Source organism: Sarcophilus harrisii, chromosome 1, assembly GCF_902635505.1.
Source record: "Sarcophilus harrisii chromosome 1, mSarHar1.11, whole genome shotgun sequence".
Taxonomy (NCBI): domain Eukaryota; kingdom Metazoa; phylum Chordata; class Mammalia; order Dasyuromorphia; family Dasyuridae; genus Sarcophilus; species Sarcophilus harrisii.
Window position 1 is genome coordinate 427108408 of NC_045426.1, and position 26910 is coordinate 427135317.

Below are 26910 nucleotides of genomic sequence, written 5' to 3' on the forward strand. Positions count from 1 at the left end.
CATTTTTACTACAAAGGTCTTTAAAATGAGAAAAAGAAAAGAGGAATTTCTTAACCATTCAGGGAGAAATTGCTCTGAGATGCTCTATTCTTATGACCAAAAGTTCATTATCTTTGCTAAGTGAGAATAGGAAGAAATAGTGGTTTCAGTTTCCTGGGTTTATCAGAGTAGTGCTGCTGCCCTCTCATGTTCCTTTTCAGTAATGTGACCAAAAGGAAAAGGTCTTATTTGAAACTGACTTTGCTGGAATATTTGGGGATTTGGGAATAAGCTCAATAATACTTACTAACCTCAGTAATGTAAGTAATTTCTATTTTGATTTAATACTCACAACACATGACCCAAGAACTATTTCTTTCCAAACTGAAACTGAGATTTATAAATTGCCTTCTTAAGAACAGACTTTTTGCTATCCTGCAGGTGTAATTAGGACAGCACTCATGAACATGGACAGAGAAGCAAAAGAATACTATGAAGTGATTATACAAGCCAAGGATATGGGAGGACAGCTTGGAGGACTGGCTGGAACAACCACAGTCAATATTACCCTCTCTGATGTAAATGATAATCCACCACGATTCCCACAGAGTGAGTCTATGTCAAATATGCCTGTAGAGTCTGTTACTGGGATGAAATTGAGCTATGCTCATGAATTTTCAATCTCTTTTCCCAGTTTCTCATTAAACTAAATAACCTTTATGACCTTATTTACTAATTTTATTTATTAGCAAAGATACAGTCACAATTTACATAGCCCTTAATTTTTGATATAACTGTTTATTGTACACAGGATGTTAAAATGTGTTTTCTTCTATAATTATACCTATCTAAATAAAAAGTAGCAATAATACCTTTGTGATTTTTAAATATTATTTAGGAAAGTTGAAAAGAAATCATAATTATTTAGAGGCAATATTATAGTGAAAAGAGAGCATAATGCTTGAAATAAAATATAAGCTGTTTGAGAAAATGTTTTCTACATGTCTTTGCACCCTCTTGCCTATCACAGTGACATTGACAAATCAGATGATTAAGAAATGCTTTTATTGAGATGATTTGAATTGAATAGAAGTCAGACAATCTGGGTTCAGCTACATAACATAAAGATACTTAGACAATTCTCTGAACCTCAGTTTCCTAAAATTGAGGAAATTAGCCTAAACAAGATCCAAGATCCATTCCTTTTTTTAGATCTTGTGCCTAGGTTTACCTTCCAAATGATTAAAAATAATGAGATTCACACAAATTGAATAAAATTTAGAACATATTTTCCCCATCAATATGTCCAGTTTTATCCTCTTCTTAGTCACATTTCTCTTCTAGACCTCAAGTATTAGAGCAAGATTATCAATCACTTTAGCTTTAGAATTATCATTCAATCAATATTTATCAAACACTAAATTTCAGATAGTATAGAGAATTCAAAAACATAAGAGACTGTTTACTCTCAAGAAGCTTACAATCGAAATAGAAAAATGAAAAAGGTACACATTTTAAAAAATCAAATAATTATAAGCCATTGCAATATAATTGGCAAATCAATACTAAGATGATATATAACATAATATGACATGATTTCCATGATATGATACAATAAGTGAATAATCTATCATTACATATGACATTAAAATGCAATAATATATAATATGACATAATGTCATTATAATAATATAACATAATGTGATATAAGCTATAGACATTTAAAAGAGGAGGGAGTGGGGGGAATTGCTCCTACCAGAAAGGTAGAACTTGAATGTGGATTGAAGAATAGAAAGGTAGACACAGAGAGAAAGGAGGTAGTTCCTATAGGATGAAGCCATATTGAGTCAATTGATTAATCAATCAATTAATAAAACTTTATTAAGTTGCTGTTTTGTTTTAAGAATTTTGCTTATTGCTGAGCAATCCCTTCCCTCAAGGAGCTTATATTGTATTAGAGAGATAATACATGAGTACACACAAAGTAATTCTCAACGGAATTAGTCAACAAGCATTTATTAAGCACCAATTATGTGCCAAGCACTCTGTTAAGCTCTATGGATACAAATATAGAGAAAAAGAAAGACAGTCCCTGCTCTCAAATTACTTAATTCCAACAAAGGGTGGAGTGGGTGGCAGGACAGGAATGATAGAGAGGTTCATAGTGTAGGCTGATGAAAAATGAAAATATGGCTGATCTTAAATCCTTCTTTAAATGGAGAGTCTGGAACAAATTGACCAATCAGAGAGAAAATGTCTAAGGGTATTTCCAAAGTGTGAATTAGATCTTTCAGAAAGTAAAGTTTTCTGGGACATCAAGGGTAAATTCAGAAAACAGGAATGCATGGTGAAAGAAAGCAATAACACCTAAAAGATATAAAGAGGCATTCATGTTCCTTTTCAGTAATGTGACCAAAAAGAAAAGGTCTCATTTGAAACTGACTTTGCTGGAATATTTGGGGATAAGTTGACGAGGGTAAATTAAAGTCTATGTCTATTGTGACTATGTCTTTGCTACTAAATAAAGCTTGTGAATAAGATATTAGAGTTATTTAATTTAATGAGAAACTGGAAAAAGTATTGAATTTTCACACAAGGAATTCATGTTGAACATAGAGCTTCAGAAGAGCCTTGAAGTAAACAAAGGATTATAGGAGGTGAGAAGGGAATGCATTCAAGGCAAGGGAAATAACTAATAACTATGAAAACAGATAGTGTATCATGTGTGGAAATCACCAAAAAGGTCAGTTTGATTGAACCATAGAGTTCTAGAAGGGAACTATACAGAAATGGGCAAGACAAAGTAGAATAAACTCATCAATTTTCTGTAAGGAGAAGTCATGGCCAGATAATTAGGTTAGAAATAGATTGTGAAGAACCTTAAGTTTTAGGATAAAGAATTTTGACTTGACTTTATGGACAATTATAAACCTTAGATGTTTTACAACAAGGAAATGATATGATGAAAAGTTGTTTTAGAAATATTTGTCTGAAAGCAGTTCACATGGAGGATTGGAATGAGAAGCTAGAAATAAGAATGTGAATATAGAGGTCGCTGGGAGAGAATACTTACCTTCCAGGTATCCATGGAAAGTGCTGAAGATGCAAAGAAAGTCAAAAGACAATCTGTTCTCAAAAGGATTTCATATTCTAATGATTAATATATGTAGGCATGGAACACTGAATCGAGCTTCAGGAATCTTGAGTTCTTTTTAAAGCTTTGTCATCAACTGTCCATGTAACCCTAGGATTTACCTTAACCTGGGTTTCTGTTGCTTCATCTCCAAAATGAAAGCATTAGACAGAATAGCAAATGTCCTTCTAGTTCTAAACAATATAAACTGACAAAATTGGTATGTAGGTCTTACTCACACAAGGTATGATACTCCAGTGTTTCCCATAACAGGTTTTGTTTCATAACAACTTATTCTTCTACTTCTAAAGTGACTGGAATCAGAAAACCAGGTACTGTTGGCACATCACAACTATTCCCCTTCAGCGGCTTTGACTTGCCAAGAACATGGCTAAGTTCTCGTCATACAACATAATGAGTGCTTTGATGCAGCTTCCTTTCCCAAAGTTGTCTTAAAATTCAGGGCCTCTGTATTCAGGCTTTGTGGCTATTTGGGAAATGCTTTAGGAGAGAAACCACATTCTTAGGAAAATGTGATTGTATATTTTTCTTCATTATTTTGTTATGATTCATTAAATGATGAGGATTGTTAACAATTTAGCTTCCTGGGCAGATTGGATTCTATGTCATGATGGAAAAAAGGATGGCATTACCTTGAAAACAGATGAAGTCAATGCTAGCAGGGGGATACCTAGGTAATCTTTTCATAATGAAAAGCCTATTCTGTATTCAGTGTTTTACACAGACCTGATACCATAACACGGAAAAAAAAGATATGAGAATTGCTCTAAATATGGGCACCTAATGGTGCTATTGGATTGGTAATTCCATTGGCATTCTATTTATATACCTCAACTGGGGCTTGGGGAAATTCACTTCCTATCACTCTCACTTCAACATGTATGACTTACATGACCTATAGCACTGGGAGAGAGAGGTCCCATTCACCAGCATGAAAATCTATTGTCCTACCCAAAGAGGGGAGATGTAGGTGTGGGTAATGTCTGCAGAACAAACAAGTGGTTAGGTTTTAAGATCTATTCTATACTTCTTCCAAAGGCAGTTAATAAATTAGTTGATGATGCATTGACAAAGCTATTTGGAGAGATACCTAAATTTAATTGAAAGAAGTAAAAGACTGGCACATGATGAAAATTTTTCCCAGGCCAAAAACAACATTTGTACTTTAAAAAGAGGAAGGGACACTCACTGAAAATGAAGATTATTTTCTCTCTTTCTCTGTCTGGCTGCCACAGCAAATTAATTTTGGATAGATTGTGTGCATCCCATTTTTACAATTCTTGGGTGCTTTGATTTGCTGTTAAGACTTACAGAATGCAAGAGATAAAGGGTTCATTGCATATTATTAAGTCCAATCGTGTTAAGGACCATGCCTAAGTGTGAAGGGCAGGTCAATTCTCCAAAAGCGTCCAATATTGAGAATCATAACACTTGAAGGAATTGCAAATCAGCCTGTACTAACACAGATGTTGCTTGTGAATTGGGAATGAAATAAATTGAAGGCAAGAGGGAAGAGGAGATAGGTCAGAAAATGAAACTGCCTCTCAGTCTCCTTTGTATCATTATCATCCTTTCATATGAAGGGATCTGTTCTGCTGATCAGAATTAGATCCCTAGCAGCCACTAGCGGGTGGCTCCCATAATACAATCCCATGATTGAATAAATGAGGAACTGTGGCCCAATCAATTTGACATACATGTACAAGGTCACTTAGCCACTGAGGCACACTAACAGACTGATTCAAGCAGCATTTCTTTGAAACTCAACCAGAAGAAACAAATGAGAAAATGTATGAAAATTATTTTGTAAACCTTAAAGCACTATGTAAACTCATCATCTTTCCTTACAGGAAAACACTGTTGTTCTATTAATATCAGTATATTTTCATACTGAGATATGGTTGACAATTTCCCCTTTTCCACCTCTCTTTCCAGAGCACTACCAGATGAGTGTGTTAGAATCAGCTCCAGTTAGTTCTACAGTGGGCCGTGTATTTGCCAAAGATCTGGATGAAGGAATCAATGCAGAAATGAAGTATACCATTGTGGATGGAGATGGCCTGGACACCTTTGACATCAACACAGATCCAAGTTTCCAAGTTGGCATCATAACAGTTAGGAAGGTAGCATATATCCTATTTGATCCCTTTTTTTAACCTATGGATATATATGAAATTCTGGTCATTATCATTCACTTTTATATAATGTTTTGTGGTTTACAGTAGGTAGTAATAACAATATGAAGGAATAGATGAATGAACATGAATTAAGTGAGATTATGTTGCAAAAGCATTCTATTAGGGGGAAAATGTTTTTTTTTTCTATTCCTTGACAATTTTCAAAAATTGCTTGTGTCCTCATTTTACACAGAGGGTACTAGGTCATTAGAAAAGTATATAAACATGTCATTTCTCTATACTAATTTCTCAATTCACTTTTTACCCACTTAAAAAATCTTTTCATTTAATTATCCAATGATGTGAATGATTTAATCAATATTTGCACTTGAATAGCACACATTTTTTACTTCAGTGTACCATAAATAACAATAAAGTGAGCCGTAAAATTATTTATGCATCAATAAATAATATGCAGGAGATTTTTAATTGCTACTTGAAGATCCATAAATGCTAATGAGACTTGAAGAAGCTTTATCAAACATGACTATTTAACTGATTATTAGTTCTAGGTAGGATAACACTGAGCCCAACAAAGCATGATTCTGAATATAGGCTGTGAACCCCAACTAAAAGATAAATTCTCTCCTTTTTAATTTTTAAATTTTATTAGCTAGGAAAATGTATTCTTAATTTAAAAACTCAATGAATTATTCTTTAGGAAAATAATAGGGATTGGACCTGTGATTTCATCAGCATAGTAATATCAGGTGAAGAAATTTTTTTCATCAATGCAAGTCTTCTCATGGTCTTAGAGTGCTTTAAGTGACTTGCCCAGAAAAACTCAGTGAGCATAATTTCAAATCTGGGTGACACTTGAACCTAGATCTTTAGGCCAGCTTTCTATACACTTTATCACAGTGCCTCTACAAACTCTTTATTTTCAAATATTTTGAAAGATATGTTCTTTTCCAAAAGATTTGAGCTTCATAAAAAGTCTTGCCTTAGAAGCAGAACAATAACTAGGGCAGGGTGATCAGAGGTTGTCCCCACAGTGCAGAACTATAAAGAGCATCGACTGCACTTAACAACCCTTCAGTAGAATAAAAAGAATGTTCAAGACTTTCTGATTCATGGTATCCTGAGATTCCTCACTTTCAAATGAATATGTCTTTAGGAGTTAATTTGAGGCTTTCTTTTGTACTTTCTCCTTCCCCCTCCTCAAGTGTAAAGCCTGGTTAGTTATGGTTCTGGTTAGAAGATAGTAGAATTAACTGAGCTTATATAGTTTTATAGCAGGGAAGGAATTGAGCAATTAAGAGAGAAACAATCAGACAGAAATACAGACAGACTGTGTTGAAGCCAATTAAAGCAAAAGTTGGTTTATCCAATTACTATCAACTAGAAATGGCTATTAATCAGCCTGACATTTATATATACACTGTGATAATTGGTGTTCAAAATGATGATACTGAGGTTTTTGCAAGACCCTAAAATACCTTCTTCATCATCAAAGAAATGCTGAGTACAATTTTAGTATCAGGGTATTTTTTAATATTTTAATTCTTTTAAAATTGGTAATGCATGTCTGGTACTATAAAGTAATTAGACTCTTTTTCATTTGTGACTTGTAGAATCTGCTTCATTATCGTATAATCACATCTCATATATGGCAACTCTCAGTTAATTAAAACATTTAATTAATGTGGTGAAGTGGATAGAGAGCTGGCCTATGAATCAGGGAGACCTGGGTTCAAGACCTGCCTCTGCCACATACTGGCTGTGTGACCCTAGGTAAGTCAATTAACCTCTCTGTGCCCCTAAACAACTCTCTAATACTATAAGATGCAGAGAGGTGCCAATTTGCATTGGTAGTAGGAGAAGTTCTCACCTAGAAGTTGGTATGCTAATAATATCACAGGTCATGGCCAAATAAACAATCAAAAACTTTCTTAAGGTCACACCAGATGATGGATGAGACTGAAAGTTTCCTTCATTTGCCAATTAGTGACCAATTAAATTCACATTATGCATTTAAAATTTTAGTTTATCATTTAAAAGTAATAGGTTTGGATAAATGTCTTTCCAAAGAAATTTATAGAATAGATAGTTGACATCTGAAAAAGAAAGTAGTGGAAAGATATTATCTATAGATTGACTCCATTGCCATTTTTGACAGAATTACTCACTATATTGGCACAACAGCAAAATTCTATAGATATTATTTATCTAGATTTTAGCCCATCTTTTGACAAAGTCTTATAATATTGATCTTCTGGAAAAAAGGAAGAAGAATTACTTCAATGTTGCTGTTGTTGTTCAGTTATGTCCAAATCTTAATGACCCCATCTAAGATGGTTTGCCATTTCCTTCTGCAGCTTATTTTACAGATGAGTAAATTGGGACAAACAGGATTAAGTGACTTGCTCAGGGTAGCAAAGTTATTAAGTGCCCAAGGCCAGATTTGAACTCAATCTTCCTGACTCCAGGTTCAGTGCTCTATCCACTCTGCCATCTAGCTGCCCACTATGACCTAAGCTTAAGTGCAATTAAGAATATTAAGAAAAAATTAAGTAGTCAGACACAGAGAACCATTGTTAATGATTAGAAGTCATTTTTGGATTGATATCTCCAGTAGATTATTCCAAGCATCTGGGCTTGGACTTGTGCTACTTAATAGAGAACCATGGAACTTGAAGAGATTTTGGAAGTTAACAAGTCCAATGTCTTCATATTATAGATATAGAAATAATGAGGCCTGGTGACTTGACCAAGATCACACAATAAATAGCAGAGCCAGAATTAGAACTAGGGTCTTCTTACTCCCAATACTGTCCTCTTGGATAAAACATATGTGAAAAACCTACAAAAGATACACAGCTAGAAAGAATAACTAACATCTTAACCCCCCATAGAGCAAGACAGTGGACTGAATCTAATAAATGGGCAAAATGGTAGTTTTAAACTTATTTTCCCAAGTATTGAGTAGTGAAGCAAAGATAGAATTCTGCTTTTTCCCTGGCTGGACATAGCAAATAAAAAAAAGAACAGGAAAACTCCCTGATTCTTAGAACTTCCCCAAAGTGGGATGAATTGTCTGTAAAAGAAGAGTTTGGACCATATTGGAGATATTAAGTCTAAGATTGAGTGATACCTTTTAAGAGCATTTTATAGAGGGGTTTCTTTTTTGAATATATGATATTCTAGAGAATAGTCTATGATATTCTAGAGTCTAGAGACTCTGAGGTCCCTTCCTACTCTGAAATTCTATAATTCTCTAGCAAACTAATATTTACGCCTTCCGTCAAAATATCACAAAATAGCTTTTCTCAAAAAGCATACCACTCTAGACCTGAAACTCTAAATCGTCATCTTTTCCAACCTCTTATTTCCAAGCAATGTACTATCAACATCAAATAAGACAATGGATTGTCCATTTCTGAGACCTTATAGAATTTCATCCCTATTTTGGCAAAAGACATATCAAATGTGCTAAAAAAAAATGTTTAATTCTTTTTCTATAGTTTGAAGTTTTTTTACTCCATCCTAACTTGGTTTCATTGTCAGACCTATTGATTATGATCCCAATTTTATTATGTAAATCACAAATAACATTTTTGATAATACTGATTCCCCTTGGAATAAAATCCTATCCTTTTACCAGGCCACATCTTCCTATCTGGATATTAATAACATGAAATGGATAGGAGCCAAAAGTCTTCCTGAAACATAGATCCATTTCATTAATTGTTTCCTACTGGTCTCCAAAGATTGTAACTCTTCCAAAATAAGAAACTGAATTGCTTTCATTAGATTGGCTCTTTTTTGTAAAATCCCACTTGTAATTATCCAGTAGTTTACTCTTTTCTTGTTGTGTGAATCATCAATTAACTGACTGATTAACAATCCAACATATTACAAATAACTAAAGTTGGATTGCCATAAAAACCAATTCAAGGCCAATTTTTTTTGGTCTTGTTTTTAAGAAAAGGGTAATACTTGCTTTTTCCCAGTTTTCAACCATTTCCCTGTAGAATCATAGGATTATAGAATGTCGGTGCTAGAAGTGACTTCAGAAATCATCCACAAACATACAGAATTTGACATATTGGAAAACTGAGGCTCAGGAAGGTCATGTTCTTCAAGAGAAGTATAAATATTGTGAGCAGTTTACTTTCTTTTCACATGAAGAGCAAGAGGTAAAAGTAGAAAGTAAGTATGCTTTATTCATCAATATGAGGTATTACTTTGAGAAATGGAAAGAAGCCTTTTGTATTATTTTGTAATTATTAACAATAAAGGATTATAATACCTAAAATTATTTCATTCCAAGTTAATGTATTTTTATTTAGTACTTTATCATTTCCAAAGAGTTTTTACATACATTAAACCATTCAATTCTCAAAACAAATCTACAATTTATATAAGGTGCACATTATTTCCATTTTACCCATTTTATTGATAGGCAAATTGGAGGTTCTGTGAAGTCAAGTGATTTTCATGGGGTCAGACATCAGTTCATTAACAGGGGCAATATTTGAATCCATTTCTATTTATAATGTTATCATGATGCTAAGTATCTATTTAATTCTAAATAAGTGTTCTGTATCTATTTCAAAATGAAACCTCTGGTCCTAAGATGAGATAGATTGAGTTTGTCAACATAAGAATTCACTGTATTTCTTCTTAGTCTTCTTCTAATTTTGTAGCTTATTCTAATTTGTTATCTTATTAAGAGGCAAAATGATATAGTAGATAGAGCAATATATTTGGAGTCAAGACAAGCTAAGTTCAAATCTTATATTATCCACTTATTAGCCAGATGACCGTGGGTAAAGAACTCAATCTTTCTATATCTCAGTTTGGATTCAATGATTTCTAAAAATACTTCCAATTCTAAATTTATGATGTTAAGTATAGTTTAATTCAACAAGGATTTACCAAACAGCAATGTATATGAGGCTCTGGGGATATAAAACCAAAACTGACCTTGCTTGAAAGGATTTTACACTATATTTAGGGGAAATAATATCTACACAAAATGTATTTAATTTGAATGAAGGGGAACACTAAGGGGGTTCAGAAGGACCTCATGGAGAAGGTGGTACTTGAGTCAATATTTGTTTTTTATTAAATTAATTTGTTTATAGAATATCTCTCTCAGTTCTCTGTATTGACTAGCACAAAGTTGAATTTTATCACAATCTTCTTTGTAAAAGATCAATGACTGCCTAACCATGGTAACATTATTGATGAACTTCATAATTAAATGGTAATTCTACATTTGTAAAATAATTTAGGGAAATAATTTACCAATTTATGAAGTAATTCCATAATGTGTGCCTATAAAATTAGGTATAGGGAAAGCTAGATGGCACAGTGGATAGAGCACCAGTCCTGAAGTCAGAAGGACCTGAGTTCATATCTGGCCTCAGACACTTAACAAGTCCTACCAGTGTGACCCTGGGCAAATCACTTATCCCCAACTGCCTCAGCAAAAAAAAAAAATAAAATTAGGTGTAACAATGTTTACATTAGCAACAGCGTAAGCAAGCTAAGAATTTGGTCTTTAGATATAGAAATATATAGATATAGATATAAAGTAACATAGAACCAGACTGAAAAACTATGTATCAATTCATAGTTCCCCTATTGCACAGGTATATTATGAGAACTTTAGTCACAATTGTGAGCATTGCAATAATCATAGGCTAAGACTTGGCCTATGATTATTGCAATGCTCACATTGTGACCATCTCCTAGAACCTCTCAGCTCATTCAGTTACTCAGCATATTATTAGAGCCTACTATGTGCTAGATGCTAAGCCCAAAACAATCCTTGTTCTCAGGGAGCTCACAGTCACAGGGAAAACAATATACAACCAAATAGGTACAAACCAGATAAATACAGAGTAAACTGGACTGGAGATAATCTGCAAAAAGAAGACATTAGTTTCAAGCAGGATTGTGAAAAGCTTATGGAAGGTAGAATTTAAGTGAAGTGAGGACTTGAAGAAAGTCAGGGAAACAGAGAGAGAGAAGGAGGGAGGGAGGGAGGGAGGGAGAGAGAGAGAGAGAGAGAGAGAGAGAGAGAGAGAGAGAGAGAGAGAGAGAGAGAGAGAGAGAGAGAGAAAGAAATTGAGTTCAAATCCCACCTCAAATTCTTATCAACTAAATTCAGTTATTTTTCAGTCATGTCCCATTCTTACCCCATTGGAGAATTTCTTGACAAAGATACTAGAGTGATTTGTCATTTCCTTCTCCAGTTTATTTTAAGATTGAGAAATAAATAAGGTTAAGTGATTTGGCCAGGGTCACACAGGTAGTAAATTTCTGAGGCCAGATTTGAACTCAGAAAGAGGAGTCTTCATGACTCCAGGACCAGCACTCTATCCACTTAGCTGCCCTACTAGGCTAGATGAATCTGAGTCAATTGTTAGACCTCTGTGCTTCTTTTGCAAAAAGAGGACATACATGGTCTCTCCCAGCTCAAAATCTATAATAATAACAAGAAACAAATTATCTGCTCTGTGGCTTAGGATGTTTTTGAAATTCTCAACTGTGTATAGAATCCCATTCAGACTTATTCATTCAGAAATTTCTGCTGTGATAATTTCCCATAGATGTTATCAACTGAGCTTCACCATGTATTTAGATATTCATTCCTTTCTCAGTGAAGGAGTGTTTCTCACTTGGAGCAAAACTGTTTGGCCACCCATGGAGTAGAGGTAGTGACTCCATCAATGAAGGTACTCCTTGCAACCAGCAATCCCAAAACAGTCTATCCAAGAATATTCTGTAAAGAAAAGACCATATGTCACATCACAATTGTCCTAGTCTCACTCATGCAAATGAGTAAAGCTTTCATTAATTACTTCCCTTTTGAATTCAGAGAATAGAAAGCATGTTACTAATAAACTGATGTTAACCAGCTGTACTGCATGGGTGACTTCACCTCCCACCCTCACCCCCATACTCTGCCCAAAGAAATAATTACTTTGTTTAAGCAATCTTAGGTGTTATTTTTTTTAAAGCAGGACAATTGCTCAAGTGACATCTTTTTTTCAACATGTAATATATGCATTCAGAAGTTTCTACTGGGCTGATTTTCCATGGCTTTCCCCAACAACATCAGCAAATGTTTAAATATTTTATCTTCTCTCCCAACAGCAGGGATGGAAGAAATTAAGTCATCAGCACTTTACCTCCTGACATTTAAGCTATCATGTAATTGCTTTGATATCCACTATAATTATTTTACAGGATTTAATTTCATAAAAGATTTGCATTGTTGTTGTTTTCTGGAATAATGATCATTTCAATCTTTTTAAAGAGACTTTTCCTCTCCATTTTTGTCAGTTTGAAAAACATGAAACAGATTATTGTTCAAAAACAAATGTCACTTATGGTCTTCTCCCCGGAAAAAACTTTATTTCTTTTGAAATAATAGATCTCAATTGTAGAGTTAACTATACAAATGAGGAAGAAAAAAGTATTTTGCATAAAAGAATCATTTTGAAAGCAAAATAAAGTTGTTTTCTGGTGTGGGGGAAAAAATACTTGACTGAAAAGTAGGAGACATTCCAGCTCTTCTACCATCTGTTGTCTGATTTTGGTTGGCCCAATAAACTTCATTAAGCATCTATTGAATGAGGGGGTTAAAGAAGATCAATCTAATCCTCCAAGAATTTAAATTAATAGTTGCTAACTGATTGGTGCCCATGGCATCTGATAGGGTGAATGGACGGTACAAAAGCTCATATCTCTGGTAGCAATTCAGTATCTAAGTGGGGGAATAAAATGACCCTTTAGAATTATCTTGTACAGACAAAGCTATCCTATACTGATGTCCACTGTAACCTTATACACTATGGAGTTAAGCTAGGGGCATCAATTCCTGAGGCTATCTTGTATAAATAGGATGACCATAACCACCAGTGGATTAACTGATACACAAAATTAGCATAGTTGGCACCTTGTTTTAGGTTCTTTCCCATTAAAAAAAAATCCCACCTTTCCTCTTCTTAATTAGGAGTTCGTTAGGAACTATGTTCACCTTATGGCATTATGAGCCTTGCCCTAGAGATGATTTGGACCTATGATTTATTCTGGATGACTCTCCACTTTTGTGATTTCTTGTATCTCTTCATGATTTATTGGACCTCGTTACATCCACATGAGGGAGTCCTATAAAATCTCAGCATCTCCTCTTTGTCATATGGAGAAATTGAACCAAAGAATGTAGAAATGAGTCTTCTGAAGGACTTTTTAAATTTTTTCCACTTATGACCTCTTTTCACCGGAGAAATTTTTATATGACCCTGGGTATGTGGGTATATAAACTAGGTTTACAAATCAAACATTTACTGATAATAAATCATAATTTTATGATCCCCACATTCAGTTATGAGACCCCCAAATGGGGTCATGAACCACAATTAAGAAGCTAGGTTCCATCAAATGGGGGACTGAATTAGATAGCCTCCCAGGTCCCTCCTATCTCTGTACTGCTATGAAAGTTCATGATAGAGTTATATGGTGAGCCTACTGTTGAACAGAGTTAGGATAATTCATCCTGTCAATAAAAAACATTTTATGTTTTAATAATTTCAAATGGAAAAACCGTTTAGCTCACACATTTTTAAATTGGTAATCCAGGGGCAACTAGGTGGCAGAATAGATATAGCACCAGCCCTGAAGTCAGGAGGACCTAAGTTCAAATCTGACCTCAGGCACTTAACACTTCCTAGCTGTGTGGCCCTGGGCAAGTCACTTAACCCCAAAATGCCTCAGCAAAAAAAAAAATTAATTGGTAAACCATTTTCATTATTAATAATCCCAGGACCTGCCTTCTTCCCTACTTGCCCTACCCAAAGTACCAGGAATAAACCTGAATTCAAACTCTGGGACAAGGAAAAACTAAAGAACATAAATACATTTCTTTACTCTCCAGATCTGCTATATAAAATGAGACTCTTCTTGATTAACCATCATTAGAAATAGCCATCATTTATTCAAGTGATTAATTGAGTGCCCATTATAATTCCTTTTCAGCCACTGAGTTTTGAAAGCAAGAAAAGCTACACCTTGAAAGTAGAGGGATCCAATCCCCATCTGGAAGTTCGCTTTCTGAACCTAGGCCCTTTCCAAGACACGACCACAGTGCACATCAGCGTGGAAGATGTAGATGAGCCCCCTGTATTTGATCCTGGCTTTTATTTTGTGGAGGTGCCTGAAGATGTAGAGATTGGAACCACTATACAGATCATTTCTGCCAAGGACCCAGATGTGACCAACAACTCAATCAGGTTTTTCCGCAGATTTCATCCTCTTCCCATATCCTGGAATCTACCCCTTTCTTGTATGTACTGAGCATTAACACTTCTTCCCACCACTACCCCTTTCCCTCCTTACTTCTTCTCCATTTTCTTCACCCCCTGACTATGCTCCTTTTTTCACATTTCTTCTTTTTAAAATCATATGATTCTATATCATGTTGGAAACTCACACGTAAATCATGCCCATTGCCAGTGAACAATTTGAGTGTGCAGCTATAATCCAATCAGAGCAGGGCATATTTCCACTTGGACTTTAATCTAATAAATTTATGGGTATTGGGAAATTCAACCATCTTATCAAGATACTTCTTTCAAGAGGCAATATAAGCATAAAGAATGCAAAAGAACACAGAATTTTAAGTTAAAAGAAAGGACTGAGATGAAACCTACTTTATGAACTGCACAGTCCTCAGTTTAACTATTATTGTTTTATCATTTATTGTTTTGTTGCTGTTGCTCAATTGTGTCTCATTCTTTGTGACCCCATTTGGGGTTTTCTTGACAAAGATAATGAAGTGGTTTGCTCTTTCTTTCTCCAGCTCATTTTACAGATGAGAAAACTAAGGCAAATATGGTTAAGTGATTTGTCCAGAATCACACAACTAATGTCTGAGACCAGATTTGAACTCACAAAGATGAGTCTTCTTGACTCCAAACCTGGCATCTATCCACTATGTCACTTACATGTCCTTATTTATTGTTTACTATATTGGATTTACAATCATTGATTTACTATTTCTTGGCTTTAGTTTTTTTCATCTGTTCTTGTGCTCTATCTCCACTATCACTTACCTGCCATTATTATGTGATGCTTGGGATAAAGCACAGAACCTTGAGTCAAAAAGTCCTGAATTAATATGTGATCTCAAACTGTGTGACTCAGGACATCTCACTTAAACCTCTACATGCCTATGTTTCCCTCATCAGAAAAATAGGGATTATAATAGCACCTATCTCTCAGTGTTGCTGTAAGGATCAAGTGTAAAGCACTTTGCAAACTTTGAAGCAAGCTATAAATGCTAGAAATTGTTATTGTTAAATGTGATAGTGTAGTGATAATAATAGTTGTATAGAATTTCAAACTGTACCCAAGCTACTTTATTTCAAATGTATGTAAAGCACTATATACACCTACTTGAGTAATGTTTTTTTTTCTTTTACTCAACCTATGTTTTCATTGGTGTAGGGAACTCCCAGTTAGGAAATTCTCTCTACTAATGCAGTTCTGCATGTTCTTTGCCAGTTATAATATTAGAGAGTTGCCTGGGGAATGGAGATTTCATGTCAGACTTGGAACAAAACTCCAAACAGCTGATGAGCAGTATGACACATCGATTTTCCAAAAAGCAATTGCCAAGTCTCTGAGGCTTAGCACAAAAGACCAGTATTTTGAGGATGTTTAAGGCCATCTGCCATGTTAATTGTTGAAGCCCACAATACAGGAAAATGAATTCGGAGCATTAGTGCAGTTAGCTCATTTTAAACATCCTCTGATCTGTCAAATTCTCTGTTGGTTACCAGGATGTTTTCCCCACCTGGCACCAGTTTTCATCTAAATAAAAATGTTTGGTATCAATGTTGAGCAGGCTAGGTTCTCATTAGGGAATGTCTGAATTTGAGTTGAAAACCTGCCTCTGTGAATATTGCTGTCCCCTTTACACTATTTACAACTCATTTCTCAACTCTTCTTAGAAGCCATATGATTCTCAGTGAAAATGCCCCCATTCTGAATGTGAGTACCCTTAGTTGTTGTACCAATTTTAGTAGGTACCCTTTTCTTTCCAGAAAATTCATCCTCAGCTCTCAGTTTTGTATAACTTTTACTTTTTTAACTTCCAGAAGGCAACAATCTTTAAATAGTAGCAGTACTTTAGTCACATATTATCCTATTCCAATTCTGACAGGTTCATTTAGAAAATGGAAACTAGGCCAGGTGGGGGATGCATATCTATAATCTCAGCTACTGGGGAGGCTGAGGCTGGCAGATCACTTGAGCTCAGGAGTTTTGAGCTATGCTGCTGGGATGTTCACATTTAGTTCAGCATCAAGATGGTGAGTTTTCCAAGAGAGGGGGACTCAACAGATGATCTAAGAATCAGTAAACTGGCACAAATTGGAAACAGAGCACTTCAATGATCCCATCCTAATCAATGGTAGGATCAATTATAAGTAGACCCTGTGCTTCCAGCCTGGGAATATTAGGGAGATCTCAATTTGGAAAAAAAAAAGCAACAACAATGTGGGAATCATAACATGCTCATAGTCTCAATCTCTTTCTTTGAACTCTTTCATTGTCAAATTGAAAAAAATAGTTCATGATATTATAATGTGATGAACATAAGACAAATAACTCTTAACAAAGTACTATTGTCAATGAAAAGGTTTTCTCTCTAATCAAAAAGTTCTTAATCTTTTTGTGTATGTGTCATAGACAGCTTTGGAAGTTTGCCAAAACTTATTCTAAGACCCCCTTTCAGAATTATGTTTTAGAATAAAGAAAATGCTAAATTTCAGTTAGAAGTTAATGAAAATAAATAAATATGCAACATGTAATATATAAATATATACTGAAATAAATATGTAAAATTTTCCCATTCAAATTCACAGACCCTGAGAAATCTATCCACAGATGGCTTGATTAAGAATGCCTATACATTAATAGAAAGATCATATTAAATTCTAAACAATATCTGTCCTTACAGTGCCATTGGCAGGGGGTATGATGGGAATGAGGGAGGATTTCTAGAAACTTTGTACAAAACTGGTCCTATTAGCAAAAATGTAGCTTAAAGAAAAGGGAAAATTTTTAGTAATGTCAAAATTTCAGAAATAGTTCTCTAATATCCCCACATTTTAGAAAGGAATTTAGCCCTTCATAGGTATAATCAGCAGAAAGAAAATAAGCTACTGAAAACATCAAACAAGTAGTTGAAACTAAACCTAATTCAGTATAATGCAGGAGGGAGGGAACAGCTGCTTGAAGCAGATGACCTGTATCCAACTCTAGCTTCCACTGCCTCCCAGTGGTCCTGACCAGAACAGAAGTCAACCAAGTAGAGAATAATTTCCAGGACAATCAGGAGTTAGCCAGAATTTATTTTAACTATAATTTATGTTTAGAAGGAGTATAATTTGCCTCTGGTGCCTTCCTTATGTCATTCCTTCTTTCCTTGTTGCAAGTATTATTTTCTTCTAACACATTTTTCATTTTTTTGCATACTTCTTAATCATCTCATATTTTTGTTCTATATGTGTTTTGCATAGAATACAGGCATTTAATAATATCAAATAAAAATGCATCTCAAATTATGCAGTATCAACATCTCATCACAATTTAAAATATTAAATGTTAAAGAGCCAATCATTATTTTAATGGATAGACCTTTCAAATTAATTTTCTTTTGTATATGTGATAAAATTATAATAAATGTTTAGTGTTAAGTAGGCTTATCAAAAAATAAACAAAATACAGTTTTGGTTTCTTCTGAATTTTTGGCTAATTCTTGAAATATTTCCAAAAAATACAAAACTTCTTGTTTGCTGGTAAGTGAGTCTATTTTGGTGGCCAAGTAGTTGAGTCTGCCTTTTGAATCCCACACTATGCATGGAATTCATGTATCATGTATCAATTTCCCTCAGTAGCATCCACCACTAAGTGAATAAAAATAATACAATCTAAACACAATAGGTATTCTATTAATCCAATCTGGCATATAAATTTGTGCCCATTTTTCCCTTTTAGGAGTGTGTGAGGTAGATAGAGGTAAACTGGAATTACGATTTCATCAGTGTAGAGAACTCATAATGTGTGAACCCCTTCTATTAATGCAAACCTGCAACTTTTCTTTAACTTCTGGTCTTAACAGAATTCCCAGGGGCATGAATTTATTTGTGATGTATTCAAGGTCATGTCAGAAATGGGACTTGAATCTAAACCTTCTTGAGTCCAAGACCAGACCTTCTTTCTGCTATACCATTCTCAAACTTTTTGTCTCAATATCCCTTAACACTCTCAAAAAGTATTGAAGATCTTCTTCTATTACCAGCAAGAAATTATAACAGAGAACATATAAAAGCCTGTATAAGCCATAGTATGCTGTCCCATTCAGTTCTTTTCCATTTGTATAAAAACATTCTTCTTCTGTCCACTTTTTCATTGATTCTCTTATCTCTCAAAAATTAGTTCAAATTAGACTGCTCTACATGCAAACACTCACTCCACCAATAATCCATTTAGGAGCAAGGAGAGGAATTCTAATTATGAATGATAGGACTCTGTAAGAAGAGCTCCTATCACTGATGTTTGGTCAAATTATTCATTTTAATCATATTTTAACATTCAGTACTTTTCTATTATTCATATTTTCTATGAAGTTTTCTCATATATTTATTTTTTTAGCAATAATATCATTATTACCTGATTGCCAATTTCTAGTGAAAAGCCATGAAATACTATTGAGCCATCATTCAGCTAATGGCCTATGTATATTTGTTCCCCTGGAACTTATTGTATTTCATTTCATTTCACCTAATCTTAGCTTTCAGAGAATCAATTAAGAATGTTAGGAAGAACAAGGCTGAAGTTGTATGTTGGGGTGTGTGTGTGTGTGTGTGTGTGTGTGTGTGTGTGTGTTTAGAGGGAGAGATAGAATTAGGTTCTTTGTTTTATTTTCTTTTAGAACAATACTATCTAAAATGGCCATCACTAATTTGAACACCTCTGTTTTCGGGCTAAAACTTCAAAGACTATTGTTTTTCTCAAATACTATGGCTACAATTTTGATGACTCATTGAAATTCAAATTCATGAGTTTAAAGGCTAACTGGTTGAGATATTCCTACATATCTGTAACTCAAAGCATTGATTAGCCTGTGATCATGTCTTGAATCTCCTTGTCTGCAAATTATGGGGGGAAAAAATTAAATGATATTTATTATGCTGTCAAAGCTATATCCCTTGACCAATAGCTTTTCCCTCTTGTTTCTGCAATCTACAGAAATATAGGTTATATAATTAATTAATTCATTAACTAGAAATACAAGAAATACCAGGAAGCCCTATAGTTCTATCTGAAGATATTCAGTGCACATGGGCGGACTTTCCCAATAGATGTAGTATTCCCCTAGTGTTCACCAGAGGGTGCTCAGACCACATAAAAGTTGATGACTCTTCCACCACCCCAAATTATTTTCAATTCTATATTGATTTATCCAGGGGGATGAAGATAAAATATGGAAGTAAAATGTTAAAATTAGAGAAATATCAATTTGGTTCCCTTCAAACTATTTCATTCTATCTTTTATGTCATTTCACAGGTCATTCATATTCTAACCACAAACATTTTATAATACAAAGAAAATGAATAATATGTTAAGAGTTGATTCTCCCACTATTTTTTCCCAAAGCAGACTGACACCTCCATTTTTCTCAAGTGATAAAAAGTTTAGGGACAGAAGTTATAGGCCTACAGCCAGTTTTCAAAGGCCAGGAACTTCAGACAACTAGAGCATTTTAATACTGTGGAAGGAGCAAGTTTGTCTTTCTCCCATTTCACCAAGATATGGTTTCCAGAAACTCATGGTTTAGACACCCTGTAATCTCTGTGCCAAATTCAACTCACCCTAGAGGTCCCAATTCCTCATAATTCCAGGGGAAACTTATATCCCTACTTCTGGACCTTAACTCTGATGCTATCCTAGTCATAGCAGGGAGAGGCTTAGGTCATTGTTGTAATAGTGACTGCACCAGAATATGTCCATCTGAGTGCAGTGACCATTAGCTATCTCTGCATGGTGGATAGGATATTTGGCTCTGCCTCCATCTTCTTTCTGTACCTTGAAATTCTGGGCAAGAAGTTGCTTCAAAGATAAAAGGGCCTCTCTGCCTATATAGGTTTACTTTACTTTCATGAGGGCATTAGAAACACTTTTTAGATAAATAATTATTAATAATTAAAATGTGATTAAATAGCAAGTCTTCATAGACTAGGGAAAAAGAGATAATTGAGGTAAATAAGATAATTGGCTAAGGAAACTCTCTTCTCATTGAAAAGAGTCTATAATGGGGTTTCACAAAGACAGAAAGAAGAATGTGGTCTGTATGCAGCAAGTGATCTTTTGACTGCAATAATCAATAACATGAAATTCTATGTATAAGAAATTGATATGTCATTGAGAGCAAGATTTAGTGAAATATAAATGTCTACATTCAAATTAAGTACCTCCCTCATGAAATTCCAAATTTTTTATCAGTGGTTTCTTTAACTTATTTTTATTACATTTTAAGAAATCTTTATTTTCTTCTTGTTTTTAGGTTCTACCAGTCAAATAACTTATAATTCCATTAAAGTTCTCTATAATCACTTCAATGCTTTCAACTTAAAAAGAAAAGCCCTAAACAGAAATTTTATAACTTATCAAAGAGAAGGTATTAATTTTCATCCTTGCTCTCCTAACTCTTAAAGCCTTCCTACCTATCAAGTCCCTCTCTATCCCTGGACCCTGCTTCCTTGGAATTTCTTTGTTTAAAAGTAGCTTGGTTTTCAGCCCAAAGAATAAGACTGTCATTTCCTGAAATGATAAAGAGTTGCACAACTCCCTGGTGTTATTAAAAAAAATTTTTCTAGCAGCTCTCCTATTCACTTCAATAATAGCAATGCTTCTTTGTATGAGGCTTCAAGGTTTTAAAAATGTTTTCCTCACATAGCTCTGTTATAATGTAAGTGTCAACATTTTATAAATAAGGGAACTGAGGCAACAAGAGATTAAGTTAATTTCCCATAATTACAGAGTTAATAAGAATCTATACAGAATTTAAATTAAGGTGGTTCTCCTGACTCTTAAGTACAGAACCCAGCTACCACACATACTGCCTTTCAAAAACAAACATATCCTCAGAAATTCTTTTACATTAAAGCTTTTCCAGCAAGAGATGTTGTAAAGGGACTATATATATAATTTTTTAAACACATTTGAATAAAATAGTTTCAAAACAGGCTTAGCATTAAATCCTTAAGCCATCCCTCCAATAAAGGCTAGCACTATTGTTACATTATTCTCATTTCATAAGTAAAAAATTTAAGTATAAAGATCTAACTGATTTTCCCATGGCAAGGCAACCACTTCTCAATCATTATTGGTAGAGATAGTTTGTTGAGTTAATTTCTTAGCTTATAGAATCTACTGAACCATGTCTTCATATACTGCATGGTCCATTGCATGATGGGATACTTTGCATTATTTTCTTCTAAAGAAAATATAATTTTCTAATACATATTTTACAGATATTCAATTGACAGAAGCAGTGACCCTGGAAGATTCTTTTATGTTGACATCACAACAGGGGCTCTTATGACTGCAAGACCTCTTGACCGAGAGGAAATCTCATGGCATAATATCACTGTCCTGGCTATGGAAATGAGTAAGTAGAATAGCTGGATCTTTTAGTGAGTAAATATAGGTATTTTAGAATATGAAAATTTCTAGAACTTGTGTTGTATGCATATTTTGTTATCCTTGAAATCAAGAGAAAATGGGAATCACAGTTCTACCGGTGATATATATAACTGAGGCAAGCCACTTAATCTAACCCTCAGTTTCCTCATAGGTAAAATAAAGGTTTGAATTACATGACTTCTAAGGTCCTTTCTAATGCCAACATTCTAAGATTCTAGAATTGTCTTAAAAATAAGAGAAGCCCTAGTGAAATGTCACTGGACTCTGTCCGTGGTCCTGCTCTACTCAGTAGTGTTTTTTAATAAATTTGGGTAAAAATATAAAAGATATACTTACCAAATTTATAAGATATCATGAAGCTAAGAGGAAAAACCTAATGGCTAACATTCTCCATGACCATATACACATAAAAAAGATCTCGATAGGCTGGAATGATAGGATAAACCTATGGTGAATTTGAAAAAAGAATTGATTATACAAATATAGGGACAGAGAAATAACCACTAATACACACATATGTACATATACATACATATATACATTGTACAATTTTATATAATGGATCATATAATAACTTTATAATTAAAAGTTCATATAAGTTAGTAGCAGAAGCTATTCTGTTTTGGGCTACATTCATAAATGCATAATGTTCAGAGTGAGGCAAGTAAAAAAAAATCTGCTTCCTCTACCCTAGTTAAAGCATATCTGAATGCTATATTCATTTTGGAGGAAGGACATTCTTTAGAAAGAACATAAACTAGAGAGAATCTAAAGAAGGGCAACCATTATGTTGATGGAACTCAAAACAAGGATCATTTGACCAAACTGACAAGTAGAAAAGACTTAAGGAGAACATGATAGTTTTATTCAAGTATTTTAAGGAGTGACACCTGGAATGAAAATTAAGACTTGTTCTGCTTGGCTCCAGAGTATAGAACTAGAAGATAAGTTCCACAGGAGATTCCTGCTCCCAGGTTAAGCTCATTATTTCTAATCTTAGCAACATGCTATTAAATATATACTTGATTGACATCACCTCTCTGAGTCTTCTCTTTGATTGGAAGGCTTAAGAGTGTGGTGTCAAACTCCATCTAAAGCCTTCCTTTATAGAGAACAGAAACTAGAATCTCAGCTTACTCTACTCTGTAACTGCTATTCTGATTGGTGTCAGTTTTATGGAACAAACTCCCATGCTATGTCCCCTCTGTTGTCCCTCCACCTTCCTGCCTCCTTTTGTACATTGTCTCCCCATTTAGATTGTAAGCTCCTTGGGGGCAGAAATTGTCTTTATTTTCATTAACCCCTCCCTAATATGTAGCACAGTACTTGGCACATAGTAGATGCTAAATAAATGTTTATTGATTGGATTGGATTGGATTGGTCAGATATAAGTTGAACCAGATGCCCTCTGGTCATTATGGTGGTCACTATGAAAAAAGCTAATTTAGTGCACTGACTCAAATCAGAAGAAATGGGTTCAAATCCTACCTTTAATACTTTCCACCTCTGTAACTTTAGGTAAGTCAATTAACATTTAGCCCTCAGTTTTCTAATCTATAAAATGAGATGGTCTCTAGGAAACTTTCTAGCTGTAGAGCTATGATTCTATGATCCTATGATAATTGATTTTTCATTGTACATGACACATGTATAAGAAATAGAACCTACTCTAAAAGAGTTAGTCTTCTGTATAAGAAAAGGGAACCAAATATAGACTTGGAGATCAATAAGATGTTCAGAATGTTCCTAATGCTGGATGAATGGAAGTAATAGGGAAAGGCATATTTTAAGAGGATGTACTTTGTGGGAAGGAAGAGGGGGAAAGAGGAAAAGTGAGCTAAGAAGACATTCTAGGAAAGTTAATAAATTAGCATTGCTAGTGGAAGATGGTTCTCATCCTTTCATCTGTTCCCATGCTTGTGATTTCACAATGTTTATTCTCTTCCATTCTGTTCTAACTGGAGTGGGAACTAAAACAGAATAGAGAACAAGGGTAAGGCAATGCTAAGGAAACTCAATTTTAAATATAAGTACTACCAAATTTGCATGTGCCTAGTTGGACTTTAAGTTGTACCCAACTCATATATGATACATACATTTGTTTCCCAAATTTTCTGACATAACTTTAGTTTAATCCCTAAATGCTGAGTTATTTACATTTTCATGGAATATAATTCAGAGAAGAATTCCTTGATACAGAAAGTTTTAATGTATATCAGAATAGATGTGCACTATCTTAAATAAATCCCAGAGTATAAGTTGGCTTTTTAGATACATTTACAATTTTAAGTCAAAGCTAAGTCAAGAATTTAGAATTTTCTTAGATAAATTTGACACCTGCTATTCCTCATGTCTCTTCTCTATCCCTACTAATTTGTTCCTTCTTCCCTCTTACATCCCTGGTTCCTGTTTAGTTTTTCATTGTCTCTTTACCTGACTCTAGCTCAGCTTTATGTTAGCTATGTACCGTGACCTTCTTATATTAAAATATTTGTGTGTAATTCATCCATTTGTTAAGGAATAACTAGTATTGTCAAGTCAACATAATGATTCGCTCAATAAGTTATTTTTCCTAGGTCTCTGAATAATTTATTCTTTCTATATTCTATTTTTATTTTAATCTTCAGACAATCCCACACAAATTGGAAGTGTTTCTGTCACAGTAAAGGTTTTAGATGTGAATGACAATGCTCCTGAGTTTCCCAGATTCTATGAAGCTTTTGTTTGTGAAAATGCCAAAGCTGGGCAGGTAAGTTTATATATGTGATTGAGGTTTTTAAATGAATGAATGAAAAGAACTTAGGTTCTAACTATATGATAAGCACTATGCCAAGTGCTGGGAATTGTGAACTACCTTTTGCACTTATGATTATTGCTTAACAAAGAAAATGGGTGTGCAACCCAAAGAAACCCCTGTTACAGATTTCTTATTACAATAAACCAATTACATCTTAAGTTTCAACATTTTCCTGCAGGTATTATCCTAAAATGTATGTGGAGATCAGTTTTTCAGAGTTCTGAATGTATTCTCCCATAGGAACAATATTATAAATGATGACTAGGTTCCTAGCTAGCACACAAGAGACCATTTAATCATAGTGTTGCTGAGCTAATAGCCTAGCTTAAGTTCTTGTTTCTGGGAAATAGTGTAGGAAATATGTGGTAGAAGAGAAAGGCGGCAGAAGAAAATTATTTTCTTTTCTTTTCTTCAGAGTATTAGTTGCAAAATATTAAAATCAATGATTTATTTGATACTCTATTCTTTAAATTCTGCCCCCCTTCTTCACCTCACAGTGTTGCTTTCACCAAGATTTTTCTTGGGTACCCAATCCTTTCAAACTGACTAAAACCTGCAGTGTGGCACTTAGCGCATCTTATACTTATTAAGTACCACATGCTTCCAAATTACTCTTTTCTATTTCAAAAAAAGAAAAAAAATATATCATTCTCTCAATGCAAATATCAGGCTAAATGTTGGGAGAATAATATGGCCAAACTACTTCCCAGTGAGAAATGAATGAAGAAAGGAAATATGCATTTATTAAGCACCTATGTACCAAGTACTGTACTTAGCACTCTACAAATATTATCTCATTTGATCTTTACTACAATTCTGGAGACAGATGTTATCATTATCCTGATTTTACAGTTGAAGAAAGGAGGTTAAGTTGTTTGCTTTTTCTTATACACCTAATAAGTACCTGAGGCAGGATTTAAGTTCTGGTCTTCCTGACTCCAACTCTAATGTTCTATTCACTATGCAGCTTAGCTGCCTGCCTCAAATGAGAAATACCTCCAGAACTTCTCCAAAGATGGTGGTTGTTTTTAGAGGGAATCCAGAATTGATTTTAGCTCTCCATGGTCCTGTCTACTATATGTGCATCATCTTTGCCTCTTCCCAGCACCACTGTTGTCATATCCTCATAGTCAAAAATTTTAGAGAATCTTCATAAATTCGCAGGGTAATTACTAAATGCTACATACTCTCCATTCTGCTTGTTTACACAACATAGAATGGTTTTTTTCCCTAAGGAGAAAAAAAAAACTTTATCATTTATTTTTGTTATTCTTGTTTCACTAACTTGTTCACTTTGATCATTTATAATACACTGAAAAATAATTTAGAAAATTATAGGTACAATTTTAATCTCTTGCCTATGAATTGTTAAATTTAATATTTGCTTGAGTTCAAAGTTAGAAGGGACTTCAGAGGTCATATAATCCGTGTGTTGTTCAATTATTTGAGTCATGTCCACTCTTCACAACCTTATTTGGGGTTTTCTTGGCAAATATATTGGAATGGCTTATCATTTTCTTCTTCAGCATATTTTGCAGATGAGGAAAGTGAGGCACACAGAGTGAAGTGGCTTGCTTTGGGTCACATAGCTAGTAAGTGTCTGAAGATTTGAACTCAGGAAAATTCATGTATCTGACTCCAAGCCTGGCACTCTATCCATTGAGTTGCCCCATATAATTCAACCAAAGCTCAAAAACTAATAATTCTCCCAGAAGCATAGAAAGAACTGAGAAGGAAAGGGAACTCACTGGTGTAGTGGATAGAGTGCTGGACTTGGAGGCAGCAAGACCCGAGTCTGAATCTTGCTGGATACTTAATACTGTGTAACCTTAGACCAGGCAGTTCACTCATCTGTGAAATAATAAGAACCTTTTTAGCTCAAGGTTGTTGTGAAGATCAAAAGTGATGATTTATGTAGAACACTTTGAAAACTTTAAAACATTATATAAATGTTGACTTATTTTAGAGCATACTAAAAGTCTTGTCATTTTTAGAAATTTTTTAGAAAAGAAAGTATTTTCTGCTTTTCACAAAATCACAAATTTTCAGAGTTGAAGGTAATCTAAACAGC

General features: G+C 34.3%; 1 protein-coding gene and 1 long non-coding RNA gene across 2 annotated transcripts in view; one reads left to right on the forward strand and one right to left on the reverse strand.

The window, feature by feature from the left end:
- The window catches only part of CDH20 (cadherin 20), a 279772-nt gene that overhangs the window by 231407 nt on the left and 21455 nt on the right, over positions 1–26910 (forward strand). Inside the window, exons 6-10 of the mRNA XM_031946158.1 lie at positions 421–588; positions 5069–5256; positions 14305–14558; positions 21871–22007; positions 24670–24791. Of these exons, the coding sequence (XP_031802018.1) occupies positions 421–588; positions 5069–5256; positions 14305–14558; positions 21871–22007; positions 24670–24791 (869 nt within the window). The remainder of the gene's footprint in view (positions 1–420; positions 589–5068; positions 5257–14304; positions 14559–21870; positions 22008–24669; positions 24792–26910) is intronic.
- The window catches only part of LOC116420552, a 39776-nt gene continuing 34880 nt past the window's right edge, over positions 22015–26910 (reverse strand). The window contains exon 4 of the long non-coding RNA XR_004230912.1: positions 22015–22487. This is a non-coding gene — a long non-coding RNA (uncharacterized LOC116420552). The remainder of the gene's footprint in view (positions 22488–26910) is intronic.